The sequence below is a fragment of the Gekko japonicus genome, unplaced genomic scaffold (genome assembly GCF_001447785.1).
Source record: "Gekko japonicus isolate JY-2015 unplaced genomic scaffold, Gekko_japonicus_V1.1 scaffold13, whole genome shotgun sequence".
Lineage (NCBI taxonomy): Eukaryota > Metazoa > Chordata > Lepidosauria > Squamata > Gekkonidae > Gekko > Gekko japonicus.
Genome location: NW_015172553.1, coordinates 2,455,630 through 2,481,468, shown reverse-complemented (window position 1 = coordinate 2,481,468; position 25,839 = coordinate 2,455,630). Strand labels below are relative to the sequence as shown.

The 25,839-nt window shown below is 45.2% G+C and overlaps 1 protein-coding gene across 1 annotated transcript in view; it reads left to right on the top strand.

Moving 5' to 3' along the window:
- Positions 1-25,839, top strand: part of TACR1 (tachykinin receptor 1) — a 115,464-nt gene that overhangs the window by 32,547 nt on the left and 57,078 nt on the right. The window contains exon 3 of the mRNA XM_015421084.1: positions 16,601-16,795. Within this exon, the coding sequence (XP_015276570.1) occupies positions 16,601-16,795 (195 nt within the window). The remainder of the gene's footprint in view (positions 1-16,600; positions 16,796-25,839) is intronic.

The window sequence follows — 25,839 nt, the reverse complement described above, 5'->3', positions numbered from 1 at the left end:
GGAAATGTTGGGGAAGCCACAACAAAATATTAAAATGCAAAATAGTAGTGTCATTGAAGTGTGGTTTCTTTTTCTTCAGAGGAAATTGTCAGGTTTACCAAGTGTTTGTGCTCGGCTTTGGGCTTGGGTCCAGTGAGCCACTGATAAATACAGCTTCAGCTTACTCATTGACCAGGGCTGACCTTGCCACTTAGCAATCCAAAGGTTTGGAAGGCAGCAGAGACACTGCAATGGCAGGGGTGAATTCCCCAGAAACTCCCAATATAAAACTCCCAACATTGCTGGGCATTATGCAGCCCCATGTACCCTCCTTCTGTGCTCCCTTGTTTGGATCCAAGGTGGGATCCAGAGACAGCATCTCTGCCGTTCACATTGGAGCAAGCAGCAGTGGCAAGGTTCTGGGATGAAATGACAAGGTGAATGCCATGTCCATCATCACCTCCTATACTGCCACCCTCTGTCTTTTTGGTGCCCCCAAGCAGCTCTTTGGTTCACCGTGATCCAGCCCTACTGCCAATTAGAGTCTTGTGTTCCATTCTTGTGTAGCATTGTCACCCAGTATTGCACCCACTGGCTGCTGATAGGTTTTCTTTGACTAAGTATCTGTTTCCGCCCCGAAATACCCAGTCTTTCAGAAGAACCCAGAAGTCATTATTTGTGTCTCTATAGGGAGCACCCATTCAGAAACAGATACCTCCACTACAGGAGGATGCTTGCCTTCAGCTTCCCAACATGATGTTATTGGCTCCAAGATCCAATGGAAGCCATTTTGTTTTTTACTCCCTGTGGCAGCCATTTTGTGATGTAGCTCTTTCCCCATTGTCAAAAATTCACAGTTCTCTTTTTTGAGAATTGCTGAGTCCGTTTGGAATATCCAGGAAATGATGACACCTTGATGGATATTGATGTAGAAGAAGTTCTCACGAAACGGAAGATACTCCGGAGAATTTCATCCATCACCAGTTATCACCTGTAACAAACAAAAAATTATTATTGTACTTTGTAATTTTGTATACTTATAAGGTTTTGAATATATTTTTGAACATTTTGCAGTACTGTTGGTTTACTTTTGGTCTTTTGTACTGCAACCCCTTAACTGCTATACGTAGAATTTTAACAAGACTGGGGACTCCTGATGTTCAGAGTGTCTTAATTTAGAGAGTAATATCAAGAGGAAATATCCAAAAGGATCTTAGAGAGAAGAGGATGAGCAGTACTGAAACTAAGATAAGAAGCAGTGGTCTTCTAATGTGAGTGAGGATTTCTCACAAGTTACCTATCAAGACTGGAGGCAGCACAGGAGAGAGAGCTGTCCAACCTACCTGAATATCCTGCACAAAGCAAAAGTGATGCTGATCTTACTTCACTGGGCCTTTGGGTCTCAGCAAGTGCTAGTTCCTAATATGTATTGATTCCAGCCTTGGTGTGAACTCTTTTGAGCCTTTTCAGTCTGGAGGAACCAAAGAGACAAGACAAAAATCACCTGTCATAGTATTGACTCATTGTTTAAGAATCACTGACTGACTGACTGGTTTGTTTACTCTCTGTTTCAGAGTGGAATGTAGTGATGACAGTTCTGTGACTCCCACTGAACTGTGCAAGAACAGACAAGTGTAAAAGTCAGCCAAACTGTTACTCTGTACTGTTTGAATATTTGAAAGGCAACCCACCAAACAGGCTCAAAATGCTTACCATCAAACTGAAAGATCAGCTTTCTGTTCGTATGGGCAAGCAGAACATGAGCCAAAACGAGAGGTGCTCCATCATCTTTTCTTGTCCTCCATGGTTCTCCTCACAACAACCCTAGGTAGACCAGGCTGAGATATTCTGACTGATTACACTATAATCCAGTCCCATAGCTACAGTACAGGGGGGGCTCTGCCCCATTTCTTAAAGGCACAGCCCCACAAGAATTTCTCCTGTAAATGCTTTTTTTTCCAATAATTTAAACATTTTTAAAGGTGTCTGCTTCTTTAAGCAGAGTGGGGTGCTGTAGTTGACTAATTCCTGCACTGAGCAAGGGGGCTGGAGTAGATGACCTCTAGGATCCGTTCCAACCCTGTGTCAAGAAACTGGTTTCCTTTAAGAGAATTATTCTGACTAAGTGTTAGCTTTCTTGACTATAGAAGTCATCACCCCCACTTGCCGACTTGTTAACCAGAATTGTTGCTTAGGCTGGTAGAAGTGATTTATTTATTTATTTATTTATTTATTTAAATTTATGACCCGCCCTCCCCGCGAACAGGCTCAGGGCGGCGTATAGATGGGGCCAATGCCCAATACATAAAACATTAAAACTGCATTTTAAAAACATTCAGTGCAACATAAGTGCTCTCCACAACAACTTACAAGGGAACCTATGTCACCAGGATGGTATCCTTAGTGGCCACAGCTCCACGCAGTACCACCATTTTTGCACTCACGGTGAGTTGGTAATAAGGGCTAGGACAGATGGTAACAGTTGTGGCGGCTCCTACTCAAACGCCTGGTGGAAGAGCTCCGTCTTGCAGGCCCTGCGGAACTGTGCAAGGTCCCGCAGGGCCCAGATCTCCTCTGGGAGCTCATTCCACCATGTAGGAGCCGCCACCGAAAAAGCCCTAGCCCTAGTCGCCGCTAGTCTGGGCTCTTTGGGACCTGGAACTACCAGGAGATGTTTAGTCCCGGACCGTAGTGCTCACTGGGGAACATATGGGGAGAAGCGGTCCCGTAGGTATGTCGGACCCTGGCCATCTAGGGCTTTAAAAGTAAGAACCAGCACTTTGAAGCGAATCCGGTATGCTATCGGCAGCCAGTGCAGCGCTTTCAGCACAGGCTGGATGTGTGCCCCCATAGGAAGGCCCATCAACAGCCTGGCTGCAGCATTATGCACCAGCTTCAGCTTCCAAATTTGCGACAAAGGCAGCCCCATGTAGAGAGTGTTACAATGGTCTAGCCTTGAGGTGACCGTCGCATGGATCACTGTGGCTAGGTCATCGTGGTCGAGAAAGGGAACCAACTGCCGAGGCAGCCGAAGATGGTAGAAGGCCGCCCTGGCAGTGGCTGCTACCTGGGCCTCCATAGATAATGTGGAGTTCAGGAGCACCCCCAAACTCCTAACCTCTGATGCTGGCACCAAGGGCGCCCCCTCAAAGGTCGGGAGCGGGAGCCCCAACCCCAAACCACAACGACTCAAACCCAGGACCTCCCTCTTTGCCGGGTTTAGCCTCAGCCGACTCAGTCAGAGCCAACCAGCCACGGCTTGCAACGCCCGGTGCAGATCTTCTGAGCTGGAGTCTGACTGGCCGCCCAACATCAGATAGAGCTGGGTGTCATCCGCATATTAATGACACCCAAGGCCAAACCTCCGGGCAATCTGGGCAAGGGGGCGCATGTAGATGTTAAACAACATCGGGGATAATACAGCCCCTTGGGGCACCCCACATTCAAGGGGGTGTCTCTGGGACTGCTGTTCTCCTATCACCACCCTTTGTCCCCGACCTTGTAGGAAAGAGGCAAGCCATTGAAGGGCAAGTCCCTGAATCCCCACATCGGCGAGGCAGTGGGTCAGCAACTGGTGGTCGACCATATCAAATGTGACCGACAGAATAACAACAGTGCCGCCACACCACCCTGATCCATGCCCTGGACGGAAGCCGGACTGGAAAGGATCTAGGACGGAAGTGCCATCTAGAAAGCCCTGCAACTGTAATGCCACCGCTCTCTCGATAAGTTTGCCCAGATAGGGCAAATTGGACACCGGTCGATAATTAGCCAATTCAGCCGTGTCCAAAGAAGATCTTTTTAGGAGAGGGAGGACCATCGCCTCCTTGAGTGCCCCCGGGAATCGCCCCTCAGAGAAGGATTAACTTGCAGCAGCTGAGAACTGTAATCTAAAGTGGTTGACAGCTTGCAATTTAGAGATCTATCCTGCTTTCTATTGGCTAAATGGTTAAGAATACCTGTGTAGAATAGACAGTTTGAGAAGACTCAGAGAGATAATAGACTGCCTTGAAGCTCTCTTGAAATTCCACCCTGCTGCTATGCTTCCAGAGACTCTGCTCATCAGGAATCAGTTGAGATGCCAGAGCTATGTACCTGATAAGAAAGGTAGTGAGCAGAATAGCCAACTAGATTTTTTGTTTTGGGTTGCATTCCTTGCTGAACTGTATGCATTCTTTCCTCTATCAATGTATTGTTTGTCCTTTGTTTTTGTAAATAAAGTTTTATGTGTTTTTATACAAATTGGAGTGAGTTTACTGGCCAAACTCAGATAAGTATTTTCAGTACCACGCCTACCATCTATCAGAAGAAATTTTCTCTCCCCCCACCCCCGCTTCTCAGCCTGCTATTGTCACACTCTGGGGCTAAGATTTGCAGAAGCCTCTATGCTTTGATTTTAAAAGGCTTGATTCCACAGGTGCTGAGTCATAACCTCAGAATTCTGGCTTTTTCCCTCTGCACTGAGAACTTCAGCCCCACCAGGAAAAAAATAATTGCCCCACAAGCCACAAAATCCTGGCTATGGGCCTGCTATAATCACTACACCACAATGGCACTCTGTTGATGTTGGTGCATTGGCTTTCATGCCTGTGGTTCTCTTTTCAGTGACTTTGTTGGTGAAGGGAGCAGGAAACCAGTGCCTGATTCTTAAGGCTCCCAGGGCCTCTCTTTCCTAAACGTTTCTGTCTGGATGGAGTAAACAGCTCCTGGGAAGTAGCCCTAATTCAGAGCAAATCTGTGGGAAGTGGGGATAATGGGGGGGGGGGACCAGAAAACTGGGCTCTAGACTGATGCAGTGAGATTCATTAGGTTTTCAAATGGCATGTGAGGTTCTGTGGAAAAGGGATAATTAACAAGATGGATTAGCTGTGAGGCACTGATAAGGAGTAGAAGCTCTCATGTTGTTCCTGGCAAGGGTGTATTTGGGTGTGTTACGGTGTTGCTCCATTCCATCGCTCTTCCTTTTTTCTGCTGCTGCAAAGCGTTCTCACCAGATATTAACTCCTGCCAGTCCAACACCCAAATCTGTGATGTGCTGCCTTGGATGCTGTTTAGCCAGGGGTCGTTTCGTAGAAAAAGAGCTAGGGGAACTCATTAGCATAACTCATTAGCATATGCCACACCCCCTGACATCACCGGAAGTGTGTCATAAGGCCACACACCCCGCCCACAATGGTCCCGGCCGCCGCCGGCCTTGCAGCTCCACTGCCGAGCCCCATGAGGGGCCCGGCAGTGGACCTGCAAGCCCGGCGGGAGTGCAAGGAAGCCCCGCGAAGGCCCTCCGTGGCCCCAGGCAGGCAGGGGTGGGGAGAGGCAGGGAGGAAGCAACTTACCCTCCCTCTTCTCCTGCCTCCTCCTGGCTGAATGAGGGCTGGAAGCGGGGCAGCCAGAAGCAGGGGGCGGGGCTTCGTCATGTGCCCCGCCCCCATACCTCACCCAGGGGAACTGCGATCCCCCGCGATCCCCCCCGAAATGACCTCTGTGTTTAGCACATGCGAGACAAGTGTTCTGATCTGACAGGCTCATTTTCCTAAGAATTTGTTTTATGTTTATCCCCCCCTTTAAAAAAATTCTTGTGGCACTGGTGCATGGAATGAGTGATTAAGGCCACCTGATTAAGGTGATGTCAGGGACCTTGGTACCACTTCTCCTGATATATCCCCGGAAGGGCATTGAGATCAGCAGATAAGAATTTCCTTAGGATTCCCAGCCCCAAAGATATCCAGCTAGCCTTGACCAGGGCCAGGGCTTTCTCAGCCTTGGTCTCAGCCTGGTAGAACTCTCTGCTGAATGACATCCATGCACTGTCTGATCTATTAAAGTTCCACAGGACATGCAAGGCAGAGATGTTCCGTCAAGCCTTTGATTGAGGCCAGCGACAGTTCTCCCCCATCTTGTTTTTAAAGTGTTTAAATATTTATATACCGAATGTTTTAATATTGAATTTTTGTAGTTTTAATTAGTTTTAAAATTGTCATGAATTTATATTGTTGTAAACTGCGGTGGCTCAAGTGGTTAAGACGCTGAACTGCAGGCTGTGGAAGGTCAGTAGTTCAGCAGTTCGAGACCCGGGTGCCGCATGATGGAGTGAGCTCCCGTCTCTAGTTCCAGCTCCTACCAACCTAGCAGTTTGAAAGCAAGAAATTGCAAGTAGATAAATAGGTACCACTTCGGTGGGAAGGTAACAGCATTCCGTGCGCCTTGGTGTTTAGTCATGCCGGCCACGGAAACGTCTTCGGACAGTGCTGGCTCTTCAGCTTTGAAACGGAGATGAGCACCACAACCCTAGAGTCGGATTCAGCTGGCTTTCGAGCAAGGGAACCTTTACCTTTTAAACTGCCTTGAGCCCTGCATAAGCGGGGAAGGATGGTTAAGAAATCTAAATAAATAAATAAAATGTGGCTGATTCAGAGCTGCTGCTGCTGACGTGTTTCTGCCAGTCCAGCAGTCCTGTTTTTGCGAACAGAGTTTTTGCATCTTCCTGTACAACATTCAAGGCAGAGAAGGAGAGGAGAGGAGTCCTCTAGCTAGGGAACAGTCAATAATAAAATGAATGCCAGTCAATAAGCTGTGTTGTGATGCAAAAGGACAGTAACCTATTTGGAATTCACTGGAAGTCTTACATACATTTTCCATCATAAAACATGATTATGATCGCTAGATGGCTTTTGTAAAGGACTGGATGAATCCATGGACTGCTAGCCTGGATAATTAAATAGAGTCTCCATATTGACAAGCAGTGTACCCAGATAATGGGAACAGACAACAGAGCTGGGCTACTGCCTTCAAATGCTCTTTGTGTGCTTCTGGAGGTCACTGGTTGGAAATAGAATGCCGAATCCCCTTCATCCGAACAAGCAGGGCTTTTCTTCTGTTCTAGGCTTGCCTCTGCAGCAGAATTGGGGAGGTCATTTCGGGGGGGAACACGGGGGATCGCAGTTCCCCCGGGTGAGGTACGGGGGGCAGGGCACATGACGAAGCCCCGCCCCCCGCTTCCGGCCGCCCCGCTTCCGGCCCTCATTCAGCCAGGAGGAGGCAGGAAAAGAGGGAGGTTAAGTTGCTTCCTCCCTGCCTCTCCCCACCCCTGCCTGCCTGGGGCCAGGGAGGGCCTTGGCGTGGCTTCCTCACACTCCCGCCGGCCTTGCAGGTCCACCGCCGGGCCCCTCATGGGGCTCGGCAGTGGAGCTGCAAGGCCGGCGGTGGCCGGGACCGTTGGGGGCGGGGTGTGTGGCCTTATGACACACTTCCGGTGATGTCAGGGGGTGTGGCCTTATGACACACTTCCGGTGATGTCAGGGGTTGTGGCATATGCTAATGAGTTATGCTAGTGAGTTCCCCTAGCTCTTTTTCTACAAAACGACCCCTGCTCCTATGTAAAAAAAAGAAAAAGAAAAGAAACACCTCCTTGAAAACCGATAATGAGATTTTCTTCATGATGAGCTACTTTTCTACTCATGGGGAACAGTGTTTATTAACATTGCCCATCTGAAGCAGTCCTTCTGTCATGTATGGATTCCTCTCCCTCCTTCTCTGCACATGCAGACCACAGTCAAATCCCCTGAAGAGCCAAGAATTCCTTCCATCCGAGCCATCGCCTGAGAGATATTATGCCAATCTTACGTTTAAAACTGAAAAGGAGGTTCCCCATTCCCCCTGGACACATTACTTCACTGCAGAAACACTCCAGCTAGTACATAAAAGCACTTTGTCACATCCAGCCCAATTCTGCCCCGATGTGATCTGAAACTGTTATTTATTCCTCTGTTTCTTTTGTAGCAGCTATGATGGTTAAGGTTTTGCCCTTCTCAGGCAATCTTTCGTGGTCTTTCTTAATATCACCAGCGCAGGCAGTCCCTTGAAGAAATTGCAGACAGCTTTCAAGAGGGCGATAGCTAAATCTTTCAGATTTTACAGAGCCCCTAAGCTTGAAGCCTTTCTCCCATTTCTCTTTAGGTCAGAGCAAAGATTTGCCTTTGACTCTTTGGAGGAATGATGTCCCAGCAGAATCTGCTCTGTGGCATCTTAAGGACTGAGGCTTCCCTTTTCCTGCTCTGCCTGTTCATCCTAGTTATTCAACGTCACATATTGGGCAACTTTGACCTTCAGTGCTCCTGGGAGGGGGCTGCATGAGAGAATGAGGTTCTCTCTCTCTCTCTCTCTCTCTCTCTCTCTCTCTCTCTCTCTCTCTAGCTGGGATTGTTGGGCCAGCATCTGTGTCAGCTGAATGCAAATTTAAATGCTGGTTTGGAGAAGGTGAGGAATTAAAGCCTTCAGGTGAAATATTTTTCTGGATAATTATATTTTTGGAGGCCAGGCTTTTAAAATGGGTTTCGCAGCCAGCTGCTTCCATTGTGATTCTTACCACTGTCATACTGATTTGTTTTGGCAATGTAACATACACACAGAGGAAAGGAAAGAGAAGCCCTGTGCTCCGTGCTTTCCCATGAGACTGCTGCTGAAATTTAAGTTTAACCTACATGAACTTTGTGGTCATTTCCAGACCCCTGACTTGACCATCACAGCCTTTTTTCTTTCTGCTCTGCCTGGGTCACATGATATCAGTTAAGTGTTATCCAAAATTAAGCCGCTAAATCACTTTGCTTATTGCTCAGACCTTACAGCCCTGCACACATGCACATACTGTGGGTCCTGCTCTGACTTCGCGTCCCCTTCTACCTCCAAGACTAACTCCTGGTCCTTATTGTTAGAGCTAGGGATGCCAGATGGCAGCCCCAGGAGCTTTAGCGGGCAGAGCAAGAGGTGGGAATGACATCGAGCTATGTGCCAACATCACGTCTGGGCAAAAACCTAGACGCGATGTCAACTTGACACTCAAGAAACTTTATTATTATTGCTCGAAAGCTAGTTGAATCTAACTCTAGGGGGCAGTGCTCATCTCTGTTTCCAAGGTGAAGAGCCAGCGCTGTCCAAGATGTTTTCCATGGTCATGTGGCAGGCATGACTAAATGCCGAGGTTCGTGGAACACTGTTACCTTCCCACTGAAGTGGTACCTATTTATCTACTTGCACTTTCTTGCTTTTGAACTGCTAGGTTGGCAGGAGCTGGGGCCAGAGATGGGAGCTCACTCCGTCATGCGGCACTAGGGTCTCGAACTAGCTGAACTAAAGACCTTCCGGTCTGCAACTCAGTGTCTTAACCTCTAAGCCACCATGGCCATTGGCACATAGCCTGATGTCATTTCCTCCCCTGCCGTTTCTTCTGCCAGTCCAAGAGGTAAAGGCAGACCCTTTGGAAGGAGATGGCCTGCCTGAAGTGGTATGCCTGCCCACAGCCTTGCTCTTTCTGCCCTTATTCTTTTAAAACAATGCTGAGAACTGTAGGGTCCCCCCCCCTAAAAAAAAAAGTAGTGAGAAAGTAAGTCATGTGAATTCCAGTTAAGGGCAAGAATCAATTTTGTCATCAATTTGCTGTTATTAGACCTGACATTAGTATAAGAGCCCTGCCACCAGTCATTAGTGATACTGCTGGCAGCTTGAGTGAGGTCAGAAATCAAGGAGGTGGTCAGGCCTGAGGGACAGAAAGGCAGAAGGCTGAGGTGGAGGAAATGGATAGAAAAAGTGGTCCCTCCTGCGAGTGTCCGTATGGAACCTAGTGACGTTGACCGGGACAAGCGCTGATGATCGAGCGGTCAAATTAGAGACTAAGCGAGGTTGGAAGACCAATATGAACATGAATCAGAATAAAGCGTCTTTGACAATTTAAAAAGAAAGCTCCCCACCCCACGGACCGAGAAGTGAAACGAGCGGGGGGAGGGGCCCCTCCCATGCACATGAACTTTTAAGCAAAAAAACGGGGGGGAGCGGAAGCGAAAGCGTTGAAATCTGTTGAGAAAAGCTTACCAAGGCATGTATAAGTGTTTGAGCACACATTCAGAGACTTTAGAAACTGCAGCAAAACTCGATAAAAGATGGCGGGGAAGAGAACGGAGAAGGAGAAACTTTTAAAAGCGAAAGGGGAGAGTCCAAAACCGGAAGGAACCACCGAGTTGGCTAAAATGTTGGCAGAATCTCTGTGCCCCCTGCTGGAACAGATGACTAACGTCAAGGAACAGTTGTCTACAATGACCAAATGTATCACCACCCAGCAAGCAAAAGTGAATGAGACCCCTAAAATTACAGAGCAAACAGCTGAGAAGGTGAAAGAAGTTGACGCCACTACTCAAAAGGTGAAGAAAAAGGTACAAAAATTGGAAAAGAAGCAAGTCTCCACAGAAGAACAACTTTTAGTAATGTTTCCAGAAGTTATCTATTTTTCACAAATTTTATAGGATTGTTTTACCCTATGGCAACTGTTTCATATTTTATGCCAATAAAGGTATTTGTTTGTTTGTTTGTTTAGAACAACTTTTACAGCTGCAAATGGAGAAAGCAAACTTGGTTCTCCGATTCCAGGGTGTCCCAGAATCTAAAGGACAGAATCTGAAGCAAATGCTGAGCGAAGCATTAGCCCCGGTGACAGATTTGACGGCGGAGTACTTGAGCAAAATGGATGTGGCCTATAGGTCATATTCCGTATATATATAAAAGAATAATCTGCCTGGGGAAATAGTAATGAGATTCTCAAAGAGACATGTGAGCAGTGTTCCCGCTAAGCTGAGTTAGTGTGAGCCAGCTCACAGCTTTTTAGCCTCCAGCTCACACATTTTTGTCTCAGCTCGGGAAGGAGGGCTCCAGAGAAAACCGATTCATGCAGTAGCCAAATCGCTGGCTCACGATTTTAATGCCAGTCACTCACAAAGCAGAATTTTTGCTCACAAGACTCCACAGCTTATTCCATCATATTCCACCCTCATTTTAGCCCTGTTTACAAGTTACAGTGAATGCACATACACTTGATTTTTCTTTTTGTTGAATAATTCTCTTAATACATTCAGTGCATGTACAGCTGACCGTGTGATTGAAACCATACATTTCTCCAGGTACTTGTCCCCAGGTTCATTTGTGAAGTGAGCGTGCACTAGCTCTTTCTTACAAACAGGTATTGTGGAAAACTGAGAACAGTCCTGTTTGGGAGTGCATCGTCATAAAGCCTCCTGGAAGATCTGGCTGTATCAGTTCTGGAATCAGGGATGTGCAAAAAACAAGCTGGATTTGGAGTTTTCAGTTGTTGTTTTAAAAAACTAAGCTTGGCTGCGGTCACACGGAGCATTAGCCACTGTACAGAGACGGAAGATAGGCGGATTTTCCGGGCGCAATCACACCGCAACATCTGGGAAGTGTAGAGCTCCCATGGCTCACCCGAGGCTTCCCGCCGAAGATGCGGGGTAAAAAACTAGTACCTCCGAGGTACTAGTTTCCGGAAACCACGGGGCAAGGGCGGGCATCTGATCGTGTTTCCGGTGGTAGGTCGTGGCATCCAGAGCCCACCCATGTCCCAAGGTGAAAAGGTTTTTTCCCCCCAAGTCTCCATGGGATGTGCACAAGCACCCAATGGCGCATGCGCACACTTTGGTTTTTAAAAAAACCCACAAGCCCGTTTGCCACGGCAGTGGTGCCTCTGTGATTGCGCCGCGCCGCTTCTTTGCCACGCCACAGGATTGTGGTATGATCGGCATCTCCCCCCGAACCACGGGACGTCGGAGGGATGTATGATCCGCCGGCTGCACGGTAGTTCGCTCCGGGGCAAACAGCCACGCCTCCCCCCCGCAATATTGAGTCACTACTTGAAAAAATCAGATCCAATGTAATGATAAGAGGGTTGAGAGTAAAAGGGGAAGAATTCAAGGTACAAGCCTTTGCCGATGACCTAATATTTGTATTGGAAGATCCAGAGCAGTCTTTGCCAATCTTATTAAAGGATATAAAAGAATTTGGACAACTAGCTGGGTTTAGAATTAATATTCAAAAAACAAAAATAATAGTTAAAAACTGCTCCCCGAGATTGATAACAAGGTTAAAAGAAATTTCCGAAATGGAAGTAGTGCATAAAGCTAAATACTTAGGTATTTGGCTATCAGATAACACCGCAAAAATGTTTGAAAATAACTATCAAAAACTACTAAAAGAAATCAGTATAGATCTGAAAAACTGGGAACAAAAACATATCTCCTTAATGGGAAGGATAGCGACTATAAAAATGAATATATTACCAAGAATCCTATTTCTAGCACAAAATTTACCCATCTTAAAAATTATGAGTTCTTCAAAGACCTAGGAAGAATAACAAGTAAATTCGTTTGGCAATCTAAAAGACAGAGAATTAAAACCAAATACCTACAGGATAGTAAAAAGAAAGGGGGCTTTGCATTGCCCAATTGGCAGCTTTACTACCTCTCAGCCGCGATGACATGGATTAAGGATTGGGTCGAACTAAAAGATGAAAGAACTCGAGCCTAACTCGCCATCAGATTTGCTTTCTTCTTCTTCCTTTTTGTCCTCCTCTGGTTCCCCAAGCTGTGTTCACAAAAAGTCACATGCTTTAAAAACAAAGTCAATCTTTTCTTTTTTATCGTGAAGCTTGAAAATGATGCCTTCTGGAATTAACCATCTGTAAATGATGCCGTTTGTTTGTAAGAAAAGGATTAATTCTTTGTAGTTCTTTCTCTTCTGTCTTATGTCAAATGGAATGTCTTTTAGAATCCTGATGTTGTTGTCCTCGATTTTCAATGGTGTTCCCGTAGTTGCTTTCAAAATCAAGTGTCTTACATGTCTCTTCGAGAATTGGACTACTATTTCCCCAGGCAGATTATTTTTCTTGATATATGATGAATGACCTATAGACCACATCCAACTTGCTGTAGAGGTATTCCACTGTCAAATCTGTCATTGGGGCACCTCCAACCTTTGCTGGAGGTGCGGGAAAAATATAGGTACTTACCTTAATATCTGGTGGAGATGTGAAAAAATACAACCTTATTGGAAAAAAATCCATAAAATCATAAAAGAAGTATTTAAACTAAATATTCCCTTAAAACCTGAAATATTCTTATTAAATATGATCCCGGATAATGTTAAAAACCACAAAAAAATAATAGTATATATTCTAACAGCAGCCAGGATATTGATAGCAAGGCGATGGAAATCAAAAGATATACCATCTATTAAAGAACTTAAACATAAGATTTTGGATATTGCGGAAATGGACAAACTAAGCTTAGAATTGAACAACAAACCTGAAAATGTATTTTGGAAAAGATGGAAAACTATCTATGACTGGCTAAAACATAAACGAAAAATGTAAAATGTTAGTTAAATGCTAGGAAACTTTATTTTGGAACTGAAAGTTTTTCTTTTGGAGATGTATAAGTGATCTAATTTTGTTTATCTGTATATTGTTTTGTGGATTGTAAAGGTGAAAACTTGGAAAATAAATTTTCAAAAAAAAAAATATCCGGCCCGTGTGACCAGGGCCCTTGTTTCTTTCTTTAGTATTGGAATGAAAGTTAGCTGCATTAGGAAGTCAGGGTGATAGCTGTGTCTATTTCCCACAGAAAATACATTCCTGGGTGTAGCTCCTCCACGACAACTCAGTTGAAAGCCAGGGGCTGCATCCCTCACCACTTTACATTACAGGTTTGATGCTAGGGGCTCATAGCCTTACCTTCAGTTTAAGGGTTTTTGTGGGTTCCCTGAAGCAGGCAAATCCTAAGCGCCTCCTCCTCCCCCAATTTTCTACAGGTATAGCAACCCAAAGTCATCAGCTTATCAATCACGGCTATTCCCTCCTTGGACAACCCCCAGCTCCTCCATCTTTGTGGCTGACAGCTGGTTCCAAGAATTTATTCTCCAAAATTATGGAACTCCCATGTTTTTTCTGATGCTTGAAGCAGAATATTTCATAGGGATTTAATTGACTTCTTGAGAAATGGAGCATCTAATAAAAAGCTCCAGCACAGTCTTATGATACCATTTTATTAGAGAGAAACTCCTAAATTTACAATCCTTAGTTGCTGCTCCCCCAAACCCTCAAGCAATCATTGGGGGGGGGGATTGTGGTTCTCACTCACCTGGATACTTGTGGCAGTTCTTGGAATGGAGAAGAAGGTGAAATGCAAATCATTTCGCTCAAAGGAAAAATGTTAGAAGAAATTTAAGTTCTTTTATATCTGTTAAAAATAGGACTATGTTATTTCTCAGGGTGGTCTTGAGTTGACTGTCATGTATTTCGCACTTAGAGGGCACTTTGAAAAGAATGCTGGGATGTGTCACCCTCTCTTCATGTGTACCCCAGTTACAGTCTGAATCAGATACCGTGCATGCAGGAATAGAGAACCGGCAACTAATTTCTGAGCATTATAAAGAACACAGGGCAGGGATCCCAGACCCAGGCCATTTTCTAGGACCATATTTTCACAGTGCTTCCCTAGAAGTAAGGAATTAGGGGAAAGGGTAGGATCAGCTCCCATTGCTCATGTAGTTTAGTTTTGTTTAAACCACACTGTGCTATCCCAGGCGATTTACCTGTGACTTCTGCATATTTAGCCCCCTCCCTATGGCTTTCTATTCATATAGTAAAGTTGCTCGAGATTACAGATGTGGAATCAGTAGCCCACTTTCTCATAGAGATGATCTGATTCTACATCATCACCATTTTTGTGTGTGTGTGTGTGTGTGTGAACTTTCTCTTTGCTGTAATAGAAGGATGCCTTACTCATCTGTCTCTGTTCCCACTTCCCAATCTGCTGAGCAGGAGAACTGCCTATTGCTGTGTTAGGAGAAATCCCCGTTAGGAGATTAATCCTTTAGCCCAAATCTGTCTTCTGTACGACAGGGACTTGTGGGTTCTTTTAACCAATGTATATAGAGGGCAGAATCAGAACAGAGACTCCTTTTTCCCCATAGAAAGAGACAACACGACTGGATGTTTATAGAATAAGTTGTTCTCTTTACTGAATAATAGTTGAATTCACAAGCATACAAAAACAGATTCGCTCACACACTCTCACAAGTTCCTTTAGATACAATAGAAATGGAAAGCAATCAGTATAGAAAATAATAACCTTTAACTAATTGGATAGGAACACAGAAAAGGGTAACGGTTATACTTATCTGATCCAGAAGAGAGTTTGACCTTCTCAATGAAGAATGCGGGAACAAAAGATCTAACTGAGGGATTCTACTTCACACAGTTGGAACCAGCCAACACATGTGGGCTTCTTGGCTGCAGTCCAAGAGAGCACGTGAGAATTATCTGCAGTAGAACTTGAGTTGCCTAGGTGGGGTAAAGATGGCTAGCTAGCGTGGAACAAAGGTTGCTCCTCACCTTTTAAAACCTAGTTTGGGGGTTGGCATCTGTGCCTACCTGTAGTCCGTCCCATTCCTTATACCTATTGGTTACTGGGATGTGATGTATCTACCTAGAGGGAGTGGGCAATATTCAAATCTTAACCTTTAACTCAATGGAAGCATCTGGTCAAGGTGTGAAGTTGTATTGCCAAGGAAACCTTTGATGTGTAGATGCTCTAGCTGGTTCCCAAGCAGTAAACAGGAAGAAGTCACTTTCAGATGCAAACCAGATATGAGGGTTACGTGTTGACCAGGAATTCCTTGATGGTGGAGGACCTGTTGTTTGTGAGAGTCCTCGTGGCTGACTGTAATGGAGAATGCCTTCTTTCCAGGCAGGGTGGGTAGGTGTGTGTGTGTGTCTTCATTAGCATATTGGTGCAGGCAGCACATCAGCATAGCAGCTTCCAAATGCAGGCAGACCAAAGCACACAGTTTTCCCAACCCATACACAAATGCAAGTACATTCCATACATACACACGTCAGCACAATACAAATAAAATACAATTTTAAGCACATCTCTTAACAGCTAGGAACAGCAAAGCATGGATTTCTGCTTCTAGTCTCCCTCAACCACTGCAGTAAACCCTCCAGTGTGTGCAAGCACAACCTTTGCTTTTGTCCCCTGCTGGAAGATGGGCTAACTACCTATTCTGGGGGAGGCGCTATAGCCTCAGTACACCCTGTGTATCCCCCCTCTCCATCCTGTAAAACAGGCAAGCTGTCAAAGGGAGTGTATAAGAGGTAAGATACAGACCCTGCCACTATCCTCTCTATCTTCCCTGCCTGCTTTCCAGCATGTGTAAGCAAAATCTTGCCTCCTGAACTTGCAGGTTGAAAGCCAGATAATAAAACAGCTCATGTAAATACATTTTCTCTGTTTATATAGAATCAGAGATCTCCCCAAAGACTGTGAGATGATGCAATGAATGTGAAAGCACTGTGCTGCACATAAATGCCAGTTGGAACAATCCAGTTTGGTAGAAGATTGCAGAAGGTGGGACAGGACTGTCCTTGGTTCAGCTTCTGTACTGCAGACACCTGGAATTTGTTGTCAGTCCTCGGTTTTCTACAAGATTGTTATGATGTCGTCACAACAGTCTTGCCTATTATTTTGCATTGGTTTAATGCAATTGCTTTTGTGATTTTGATTTTGTTACCTTGCTTTGAGCTTGCTATTGAAAAGGCAGGGCACACATATAATTCATACATAAATAGTTTGCCATCTTACCCCATGTTCCCATTTGTCTCACCTTGATAAATGGGGAAGATGAATAAGTCACATCATTGGGTCTTAAAGAGGTGAGAACAGCAACTCGGTATTTCTTATGTTTTGCTGCTATATTTTTAAACTCTTTCTCTCTCTCTTTACTCCAGATACATGGCCATTATCCATCCAATGCAACCACGGTTATCAGCCACAGCCACCAGATTTGTCATCTGTGTCATATGGTTACTGGCTTTGTTGTTATCGTTCCCACAAGGCTACTATGCAAGAACCTTAGACCTGCCTGGCCGGGTGGTGTGTCTAGTGGAATGGCCAGAAAATCAGACCCAGGTCTATGAATTAACGTAAGTTAGTTCTCTCTCTCTCTCTCTCTCTCTCTCTCTCTCTCTCTCTCTCTCTCACACATTGGGGTGGGTAGCACCTAAGCCCTAAGTGTTCCAGGGAATACTGACTCCTTGAACAATAATTTAGTTCTTACAATAAGGCTAAAAATTGATGCTCAGATTCCTCCCTACAAATTAGAGCTGCAGTGTCAGTCCCTTGTACTTCAGGTCAAATGAAATCTTTGCTGCAGCTCTGTTGGGTGGAAGGCTGCCTTTCATAACATCCCCAGTGTTGTATTTGCATATGAAAATGCAATCAAAGAACAAAAGAAAGAAGTGTGATGTAACCTGTCAAACAAACATACACTTTGAACCATTAGCATTTTAACTAGTGAAGAAGTGGTTATGGTACGTTGATAAAATAAGCAGCCAATTTCAACACAAACAGGATGGATAGGGCTGCAGGTAAAGGGCTAGTTAAATGGGTTGTTAAGGTCAACTATGTATTGTTGTTGTTGTTGTTGTTGTTGTTGTTTCCCAACTTTCTACCCTCACAAGGTCCAGCAAGGTGGCTAACAATTTAAAATATTCATGATAAAATCACAGTTTAAACACATTAAAATCAACCTCCCCCTGCCAAAAAAAGCTATACATCATTAAAACAAATTAAAAATAGAGGTAAAATATGCACAAAGACATAAAAACAGCAATTAAAGCATTGGTCAGGAAGGAGGCATCACTGAGGGAATGCCAAACAAAACAAGAGTCTTCACCTGCTGGTGGAAGATGGCAACAGACAGGAATGGAGGACTCTCCTTGGGGAGAGAGTTCTAGAGCTCTTGTGCCATGACCAAAAAGGCCCTCTCCAGGGTTCTCTTCTGCCTAAGAAGGCAGGGACACCCAAAACAGGACCTCCAATGACCATAGCGGTTGGGTGGGTTTATAAGGGAGTAGCTGGTCCTTCAGGTATGTTGGCCCCAAACCATAGAGGGCTTTTGCTCATCATACACTTTTTTCTGCTCTTCTTAGTGTGTAGTTGGATGTACTGCTGAATCTTTTTGTTCTGGGTGCTAGGTAGATTATAGACTTCCATCAGAATGGAAGATGAATCCCATGTCTTATTTTTTGCCACTTAAAGAGAATATGTCATTGATTGGTGAATCACTACGTGCATTTGCAATTCTATCAGTATGTATACCCATTAATTTTAACATTATAAATGTGGGAGGGAGGGGATGTTTGCCCTATGTGAGTTCTCATTCTCCACTGGCATGTTCTGTCTTGGGATATCATTGGATATGGGCCCCCTCTCCAATGCACATCTCTGGTTTCTTTAGTGCTTACTGTGAGGGGTGCATTAATTTTACTGCCTGTGTGTCTGATTTGTGACTTCACCTTCAGGTATCAGTAATAAAAGGACAGTAGTATCCGGGATCATGGACACTGGCACATAACTCATTGCCCTGGGCTACTGGTTATGGCTACCATGAGATATTGCTCTATACCAGATTAGTTTACAATATAGTTTCTCTATTTCTTGCTGTTTTGTTCAGTAGTAAAACTCTGGCAGCTCCAGCTTTGCCATGGACTGATTGTAGTAGGGGGTTGTTTATGGGATCAGCCTTTCAATCTCAACATAAAATCAATGCCCAGGCCAAACCGCTGAACCTAGAGACACCAAATTCGGGGAGAGCGCTCCTACCGTGGTGTAGGTGCTCGCTAAGAAGGGATTTTTAGAAATTCGACCCCTAAGTGGGTCAAAAAGGGGGAAATGTGCTCCCTCCATTGATTGCTATGCGGCTGCCAGGCAGCTGCCTCTCTGCACCACACACTCTCTGATAGGTCAGCTGCAGAGCTCAGTGTTCTGAGGTAAAAAAAAAAACCCAACAGTTACAGGGGACTGCAGACAGTTAATGACAGTTGAGGAAATCAAGAGTTGCCAAGAACCACCTGTGAGGTGAAGCAAAGCTGCTGGCCAAGCCTCTTTGATGGCTTCCAACACACTCCCCCCACCTCCTACACCTAACAGGCAGTTGTCTGTCAGGTGCAGCCCCATCTCCACAGTGGTTTCTAATACTCCTCCCCCTCCTACACTGGAGAGAGAGCTGCCTGTCAGGTGTAGGAGAGGAGGTGGGATGGCTTCCAACATACTCCCCCCAACTCCTACACTTAACAGGCAGTTGTCTGTCAGGTGCAGCAGTGGTTGCAGGGTGCTTAAAGCCTGCCCCAGCAGTCATGCCTTGGTGATCCTGCCAGCCCTGCCTCCACTGTGGCTTCTAATACTCCTCCCCACTCCCCATCCTACACTGGACAGGCAGTTGCCTGTCAGGTGTAGGAGAGCAGGTGGGATGCTTACAGCCGCCGGGGAGATTTGCTCAGCAGGATTGCCTTAGCGCTGCTGCTGGCCCAGCTTTTCCGATGTCTTTAGATACAATCCCCCCCAATACCAGACAGACGGGTGTCTGTCAGGTGTAGGAGCATGACCAGGGTATGAATGTTTATGGGGAAATAGTAAAGGACATTTCTAGGAGCCATTTTGATGCGTTCCTCCCTCATGAGCCTGAAGAAATGTCCACCACATCACCACTCCCTCACACCAACTCCCCCTCACTCCTCTCACCTCTTACTGCCCCCAAGAAAGCTCCTGGCAAACGTTGAGCCAGATACACCAATGCTACAAGGAGGAGTCAACTTAGGAATGCCGTAAAGACATATGCACATAGTACTCCTGCAGTGCACTGAGCTGCACAGGCCAAGTACCAGCAAGATCACCCTGAGGTGCTCAGAACAACACAGTCTCCATATGAGCAAAACAATCCAGGAACACCGGTAGAGAGGCCATCACTTTCGTGGAAGGTAGCAGGAGTTGACTTAACAGATGACTGCTTCTTAAATGGACAGTTCTATGTGGCCTGCTCCAGAGTGAGCTCATCAAGCAACCTGGTGATCCTAGCATCTGAGGGCAGAACCACCAATCTGGTCTAGAGAGAGGTCCTTCAGTAGAGGGGGGAGAAAGTATGCATGTCTCACTTCATTTCTTACACTACAGTCTTCTCTGTTAGAATTCCTACAACAAATGTCACATTTCAAATTTCACATCATCAGTATTATAACTGGATTTACGGAACTTAAATACCGTAGCGAAGCATGGGTAGCAGGCTAGTCTTTAACAAATTTTGAAAATTCTTTATTGTGGAACGGTGGCTCACCATCATAACCGCCACTCATTTCTCATACCACAAAGTGGGCCATCACACTGTTATCGTTACTGCTGTAATATCTGGCCGTTCACATTCTTAGAAACTGGATTCATGCTCCATCATGATGCTGCTACCTTTCTTCTTAAAGTGATCCATCCCCACCTCAGTCCAAGGTCTGCTGAGAATGCACAGGGTCATACATGGTAACCCCTGCTGAATCAGTTGTGATGCCGCACATGCATCACATTTCTTACAACTCTCTGACTGCATTGGTATAAGTCACAGAATATGGATGGAAGCAGGGATGAGTCAATAAAGCCATTTTTATTTCTTCGAGATTTTGTATGTTGTCGTCTTCAGCGTTGATTCGCTTTTATTTTCATTGCTGTCATTGATGACTCATAAAGATGATTTTAGCCCATTTTTGCAAGGATGCTATTTTTAGGATGTTTGTACACCATTTTCATCAAGGAGGATTCAGTGCCCACAAAGCATATGTTCAAAAATCAACTCACCTGGCTTGCAATGCCGGTTCGCTCTCAAATCCAGCACTTCATCTGCCTACCTGGATTATTTGCTTGCAGTTGAAGCAGAGTGGTGATGGTGGTGGGTTGGTTTCAAGAGAAATTTCCACCGACCAAAGCAGGCAGTGATTTTTGTTGATTCCCCCTCCTTTGGCAGACCTCTGACTTTGCCATCATTCTGCTCCTGGGGTCTGCTGCTCCCCAAGAGCGACATGTGGGAGGGGCAGTTTGGGCTGCAGCAGGCATGAGAGGAGAGTAGCCCCACTCCTCAGGCAGAAATCCCTTTTGTCAGTGGAAATTTGGGGCAGGGTCCAATCTAGTGGTCACCACTGCTGATTCATGCTCACAACATCTGTCCTAGGCCCATCAGTGGTCAGGGCATGCATCATTTAGAATCAGCCACGTCATGGTTTAAGTGGTGTTCATGCTTTTGCTCCCGTACAGTCAGACGGTGCATGCTCAGAACTTACTGGATCAAACTACAGCCTCATGCGGCAGTCCAGAAACTTGCACACGTGATCCAATTAGCACAAAGAAATATTGTGAGGCAGGCAGGAAGACAAGATGGGCAAGGCCAGGACACTACAAAGACAAGGCATGCAACATCCCAACTCACTTCCCAGTAAGACTGAAATAAGCAAGGAAAGTACCTCTTCTGTGAGTTAATTTTTTTCCAGTTATATATGTTAGCTGAGGGAGGGATGGTGCCATGGTATTGCCTGATCTCATCAGATCTGAGAAGCTAAGCAAAGTCAGTATGTGGATGGAAGACCAGCAAGGAAGACTCTGCAGAGGAAGGCAAACCACCTCTCTTCTCACTTGCCTTGAAAGCCCCTTGCTGGGGTTGCCATGTTGGGTGGACGAATAGGGAATGACGACAGTGAAGGATCTAACCAGACATCATGGCACTTTCCATCTGAAGTCTTATAGGTGGCCTGTCCATCTCATTACAACCACAGTAGCATGGAGTAGTTGCTCCTCCAGTACAGAAGAGCTTTTACCTGAATGGAGAGGAAAAAGCCAGCATGACTCCACTGTTCAAAAAGCAGGAAGAAAGGAAATTTGAAAATATGACTCTGAGAATAAGTGAGCAGAAGGATAGCATTGGGTTGCCATCTCATAGCATGGAAAGGGAAGAGGATAAGGGGAAGTAGATATCAATGAAGGTGACCCTTGAGCTCCCTTCCAACTCTGTGATTCTATGATTCTAAGGTGGAGGACACACCCAGCGAAGAAACAGTGGCAGGACCATGCCTCCTTTTTTCTCCTGGCCAAGTTAAAGTTCTTCCCTTCTGTCCTGGAGAAACAACAGTCCCCCCTGGACGGAATGTCATTTTAAAGGTCAGAGGGAGCCCTTTTTCACATGGAACTGTGGTGTGTGTGGGGGCATCTTGCCTTCCTGTCATACCATTGAAACAACCCTAAAACAGGAAGTTATTTACATAACTCTGGAGCAAGGGGGGTAAATAACTCCCTGATGGGGCCCTTTTAGCTTCTGAGAATGGTGTGGTGAGAAGCAGGAGCTCCTCTCCCCCCCACCACCCCAGTTCCAAGCTGAAAAGGGGTCCTTCTGAACTTTGAATGGCATTCCCTTTAGCTGCTGTGGAAGTGCAGGGAACAGAAGCTGGGTCAGGGAAACCCAGACACACAACTTGCCAAAAAAAGTAGCAGGTAGCTTGGGTGTGGAGTACTGACTAAGTTGTCTGTGTGAATCAGTGAAAATGGGCAGTGCTGGAATAAGGTTGCCAGGTCCCCCTTGGCCACCAGCAGGGGATGGTGGGGTAGAGTGGCCATATCCAGGATGGGAAACTCTTGGAGATTTGGAGCTGGAACCTGGGGAGGACACAAGCTACCCATTTTCTCCAGGGGAACTGGTCTCTGTAGTCTGAAGAACTGTAATTCCAGGGGATCCCCAGGTCCCACCTGGAGGCTGGCATCCCTAGTAGAGAAACAAGCTACACAGTTTCCCTTTCCTCCCCTGAAATAACAGTTAAGGAATAAGGATGTGGGAAATAGTGTGTAAAAGCACACATGCACTAAATGTTTACAATACAATTTCACACATTCAAAAAAGCAAGGATTTTTTTTTTCAAGTATACGATGGGGCCGCTTGCAGTTTGAGACCAAATGGTTATTTGAACTGTGGGGTGATCAAGCATTTCTGATTTTTTTATACCGTTGATGCAGAAATAATATTGAAAATGCATTCATCCTAGTGGAAAAATTCAGCATGAGGAAAGTGAAATAGGTGCAAAAATAAAGACCTAACAAGTTTGTTTACTGCAAAGGAAAAACCAAATTGAAATGAGGATATTTAAATGGATCTAGACAACTTTCGTAATTGAATCACATCCCTAGTTACAAGGTACACAACACAGCAACCTTTGCTGATGCTAAGTGGGGCTAGGTCTGCTGAGTGCCTGCAGAGGAGACTCTTGGGAAACAGCATGTGCTGACTTTATTTCCATGTCAGGAAAGCTGGAATGTAAATGTAATAACTATGTAGTAATACCACTATACCACATCCCTGGCTTTTCACAAACACTCTTCTTTCCATCATGACTGTGGCACATTGTTGATAGAATTTTTCTCTGGTTTTTGGTAGAAAAAAAAATGATGCATTTCAAATAAGATTGAAACACCAATGCAATGGAATACCTTTACTTAGGACCAACCAAACAATGCCAGAACAGTGTGCAGACTTTCAGTTTTGCCAGAACTCTTCACCAGGCTAGATTTCTTTCAAAGGAGGAGAGGGGAGAAAAGAAGCTTTAGTTCTTCTAAAAGTTTGCTATTGCCTGCCTCCACATAACAACCTGGTATTCCTTCCAAATACTGACCAGGGCTGACCCGGCTTAGAATCATAGAATCATAGAATGTTAGAGCTGGAAGGGACCTTGCAGGTCATCTAGTCTAACCCCCTGCACTCTGCTGGAGCATAGCCGAAAGATAGCCCTACAACATACCCGAAAGGTGGTCGTGCAGCCGCCACTTGAAAACGTCCAGCGAAGGAGTATCCACCACCTCCCGTGGCAGTCTGTTCCACTGCTTAACCACTCTTACAGTTAGGAAGTTTCTCCTGATATTTAGCCAGTATCATCTCCCTTGTAATTTTCACCCATTAGATCTTGTCTTGCAATCGGGAGCAAGGGAGAATAGATCTGCTCCATCTTCTACATGACAGCCCTTCAAATATTTGAAGACTGCAATCATGTCCCCTCTAAGCCTTCTCTTTCCCAGGCTAAACATACCCAACTCTTTCAGCCTTTCCTCATAAGACTTGGATTCCAACCCTCTCTCCATCCTGGTTGCCCTCTTCTGGACACGCTCGAGCTTGTCAACATCTTTCCTAAAATGTGGTACCCAAAACTGGACACAGTACTCCAGGTGAGGCCTGACCATAGCAGAATAGAGTAGAACTACCACCTCCCATGATCTGGTCTGTTTCCAAGATCTGACAGGATCGGGCTATCCTGGGCTATCCAAGTCAGGGCAAACAGAATATGCATGTCCTTTGATTTATTTTTATTTTTTAACATCCAACCTAATGAAGAATTCTGGAGAACTCATAAGCTGGCACACTATTTTGTGTTGTCTTAATCGGGTCTAATAAAAGACATTATGTAGAGTTTGTTTTTTGCAACCTCTTTAAACACGATGTCATCTTGCATACAGACTTCATCATTAAATTTCCAGTACTCTTGAGTGAAAACAAGGGCTGCTTTCTGGTCTTCCTAGAAAAATAACACATCATGATTTGTAGTTTCACCTGTAATGTGGTTTCATGGATTCTCTGATGTTCTTGCTGAGATGTGCATTAATATCCCCTAGGTCCTCTTGTGCTTTTTTTTTTTGGGGGGGGGGTTTCAAGTAAATTGAGTATTTCATAGTCTAGTCCATGTGTGTGTATTTCCTCTGGCAAGGCTGCCTTGGAAAGGAAATCAGTTATTGTATGTCAAAAGGATAACATTGCAGTCTGAGTAGAATGTGCCAGAAGTGATTTGGAACTGACAATAATAGCTTTTGAAGAATGGCTTTCAGAAATCTCTGTCAACCCATACAGATTTTTGAACTCTAATATACTGGTCATTCTGCCTGCCCCCTCCCAGAAAATGCAATTGCTAGGAATTTTTTCTCACTTTGGTCGTGTTGTGGCTCAATATTTGATAAAGATTTGGATGGAAACATTAAGCATTTGTCACTGGTGTCCTGTTGCACGGTGACACATCTTTATTAATGTCACAGTATTTCAAAACTAGGCGTTTAAGATTTATTTATCGTATGGCAGAGTTACAGACAGGAAGTATGTAATAATATAAAATATGTAACCAAGTTGATACAACAGGTATGCAGACTGATTGGGCAATCCTCCTAAATACTAATATCTAGATTTTCAGTCCACTCAGTAACATCTGGGGAGTGTTCAAAGAGTTCTGTCACATCTCCCTGGAAAGCATGATGCTCACACTCCTGTGACAGATGGAAAATGGTTTGACAGGCTGCACCACAATTGCATCCAGGTCTTGGTATTTTGCCACATTTAAACAACAGGTCTGCACAACTGCCAAAGCCTGTTCGTATTAGCCATCTTCTACACTTTACTTGGCAATACAAATCCTGCAGGCCTCTCGGTGTTTATCGGGTTATGGATATTGGGTGGAACTGATTGCAACCATTCATTCCCTAGATGGAAATTTTGTGATTGAAGGATTTGTGCAGATCTTATTGCTGGGTGCTGGGATCTTATTCTGGATAGGCCTGCGTCATCCATGTCTTTGTGGATGGGCAACTCTCTGTTTTCAGTGATCTTTCTATATTCACAAAGAAGAGCATATTGTCTTTGAAGATGCGGGGGAGCGATGTGGCACAACATGGGTAGCTAACAGGTTGGAGTGGGTTCGATATAGCCATTGATGGTTCCCATTGTTGTGTTGAGTTGGGCATCAAGTTTGTGAACATGGGGGCTGTTTAAGAACTAGCAGCTCAATCCTACACCCCAGATGTTGGCATGTCACTGATACTAGTGCAGCGCTGCCATAGTGAGTATCCTATGCTCCTCAGTAGAGAAAAGGAATGTCACAAAAGACCTAATTCCAAGGAGCTGAGAGCACAGCCAGTGCACTGAAGCCCACAGTAATGCTGCTGGCACCCACCAGTCAGAGAACAGCATACCACCAGTGCCACTGGGGCAGCCATGTATAGAATCAAGCAACCAGTTCACAGGTATGCATTGATGTCACTATACCTTGCTCCCCCAGAGAAGACAGCAATGGAAACAGCAAGTGCAACACAGTGCCCTCCACTGTATGGAGGACAGTGGCATGTCCAGTAGGAGCACTGT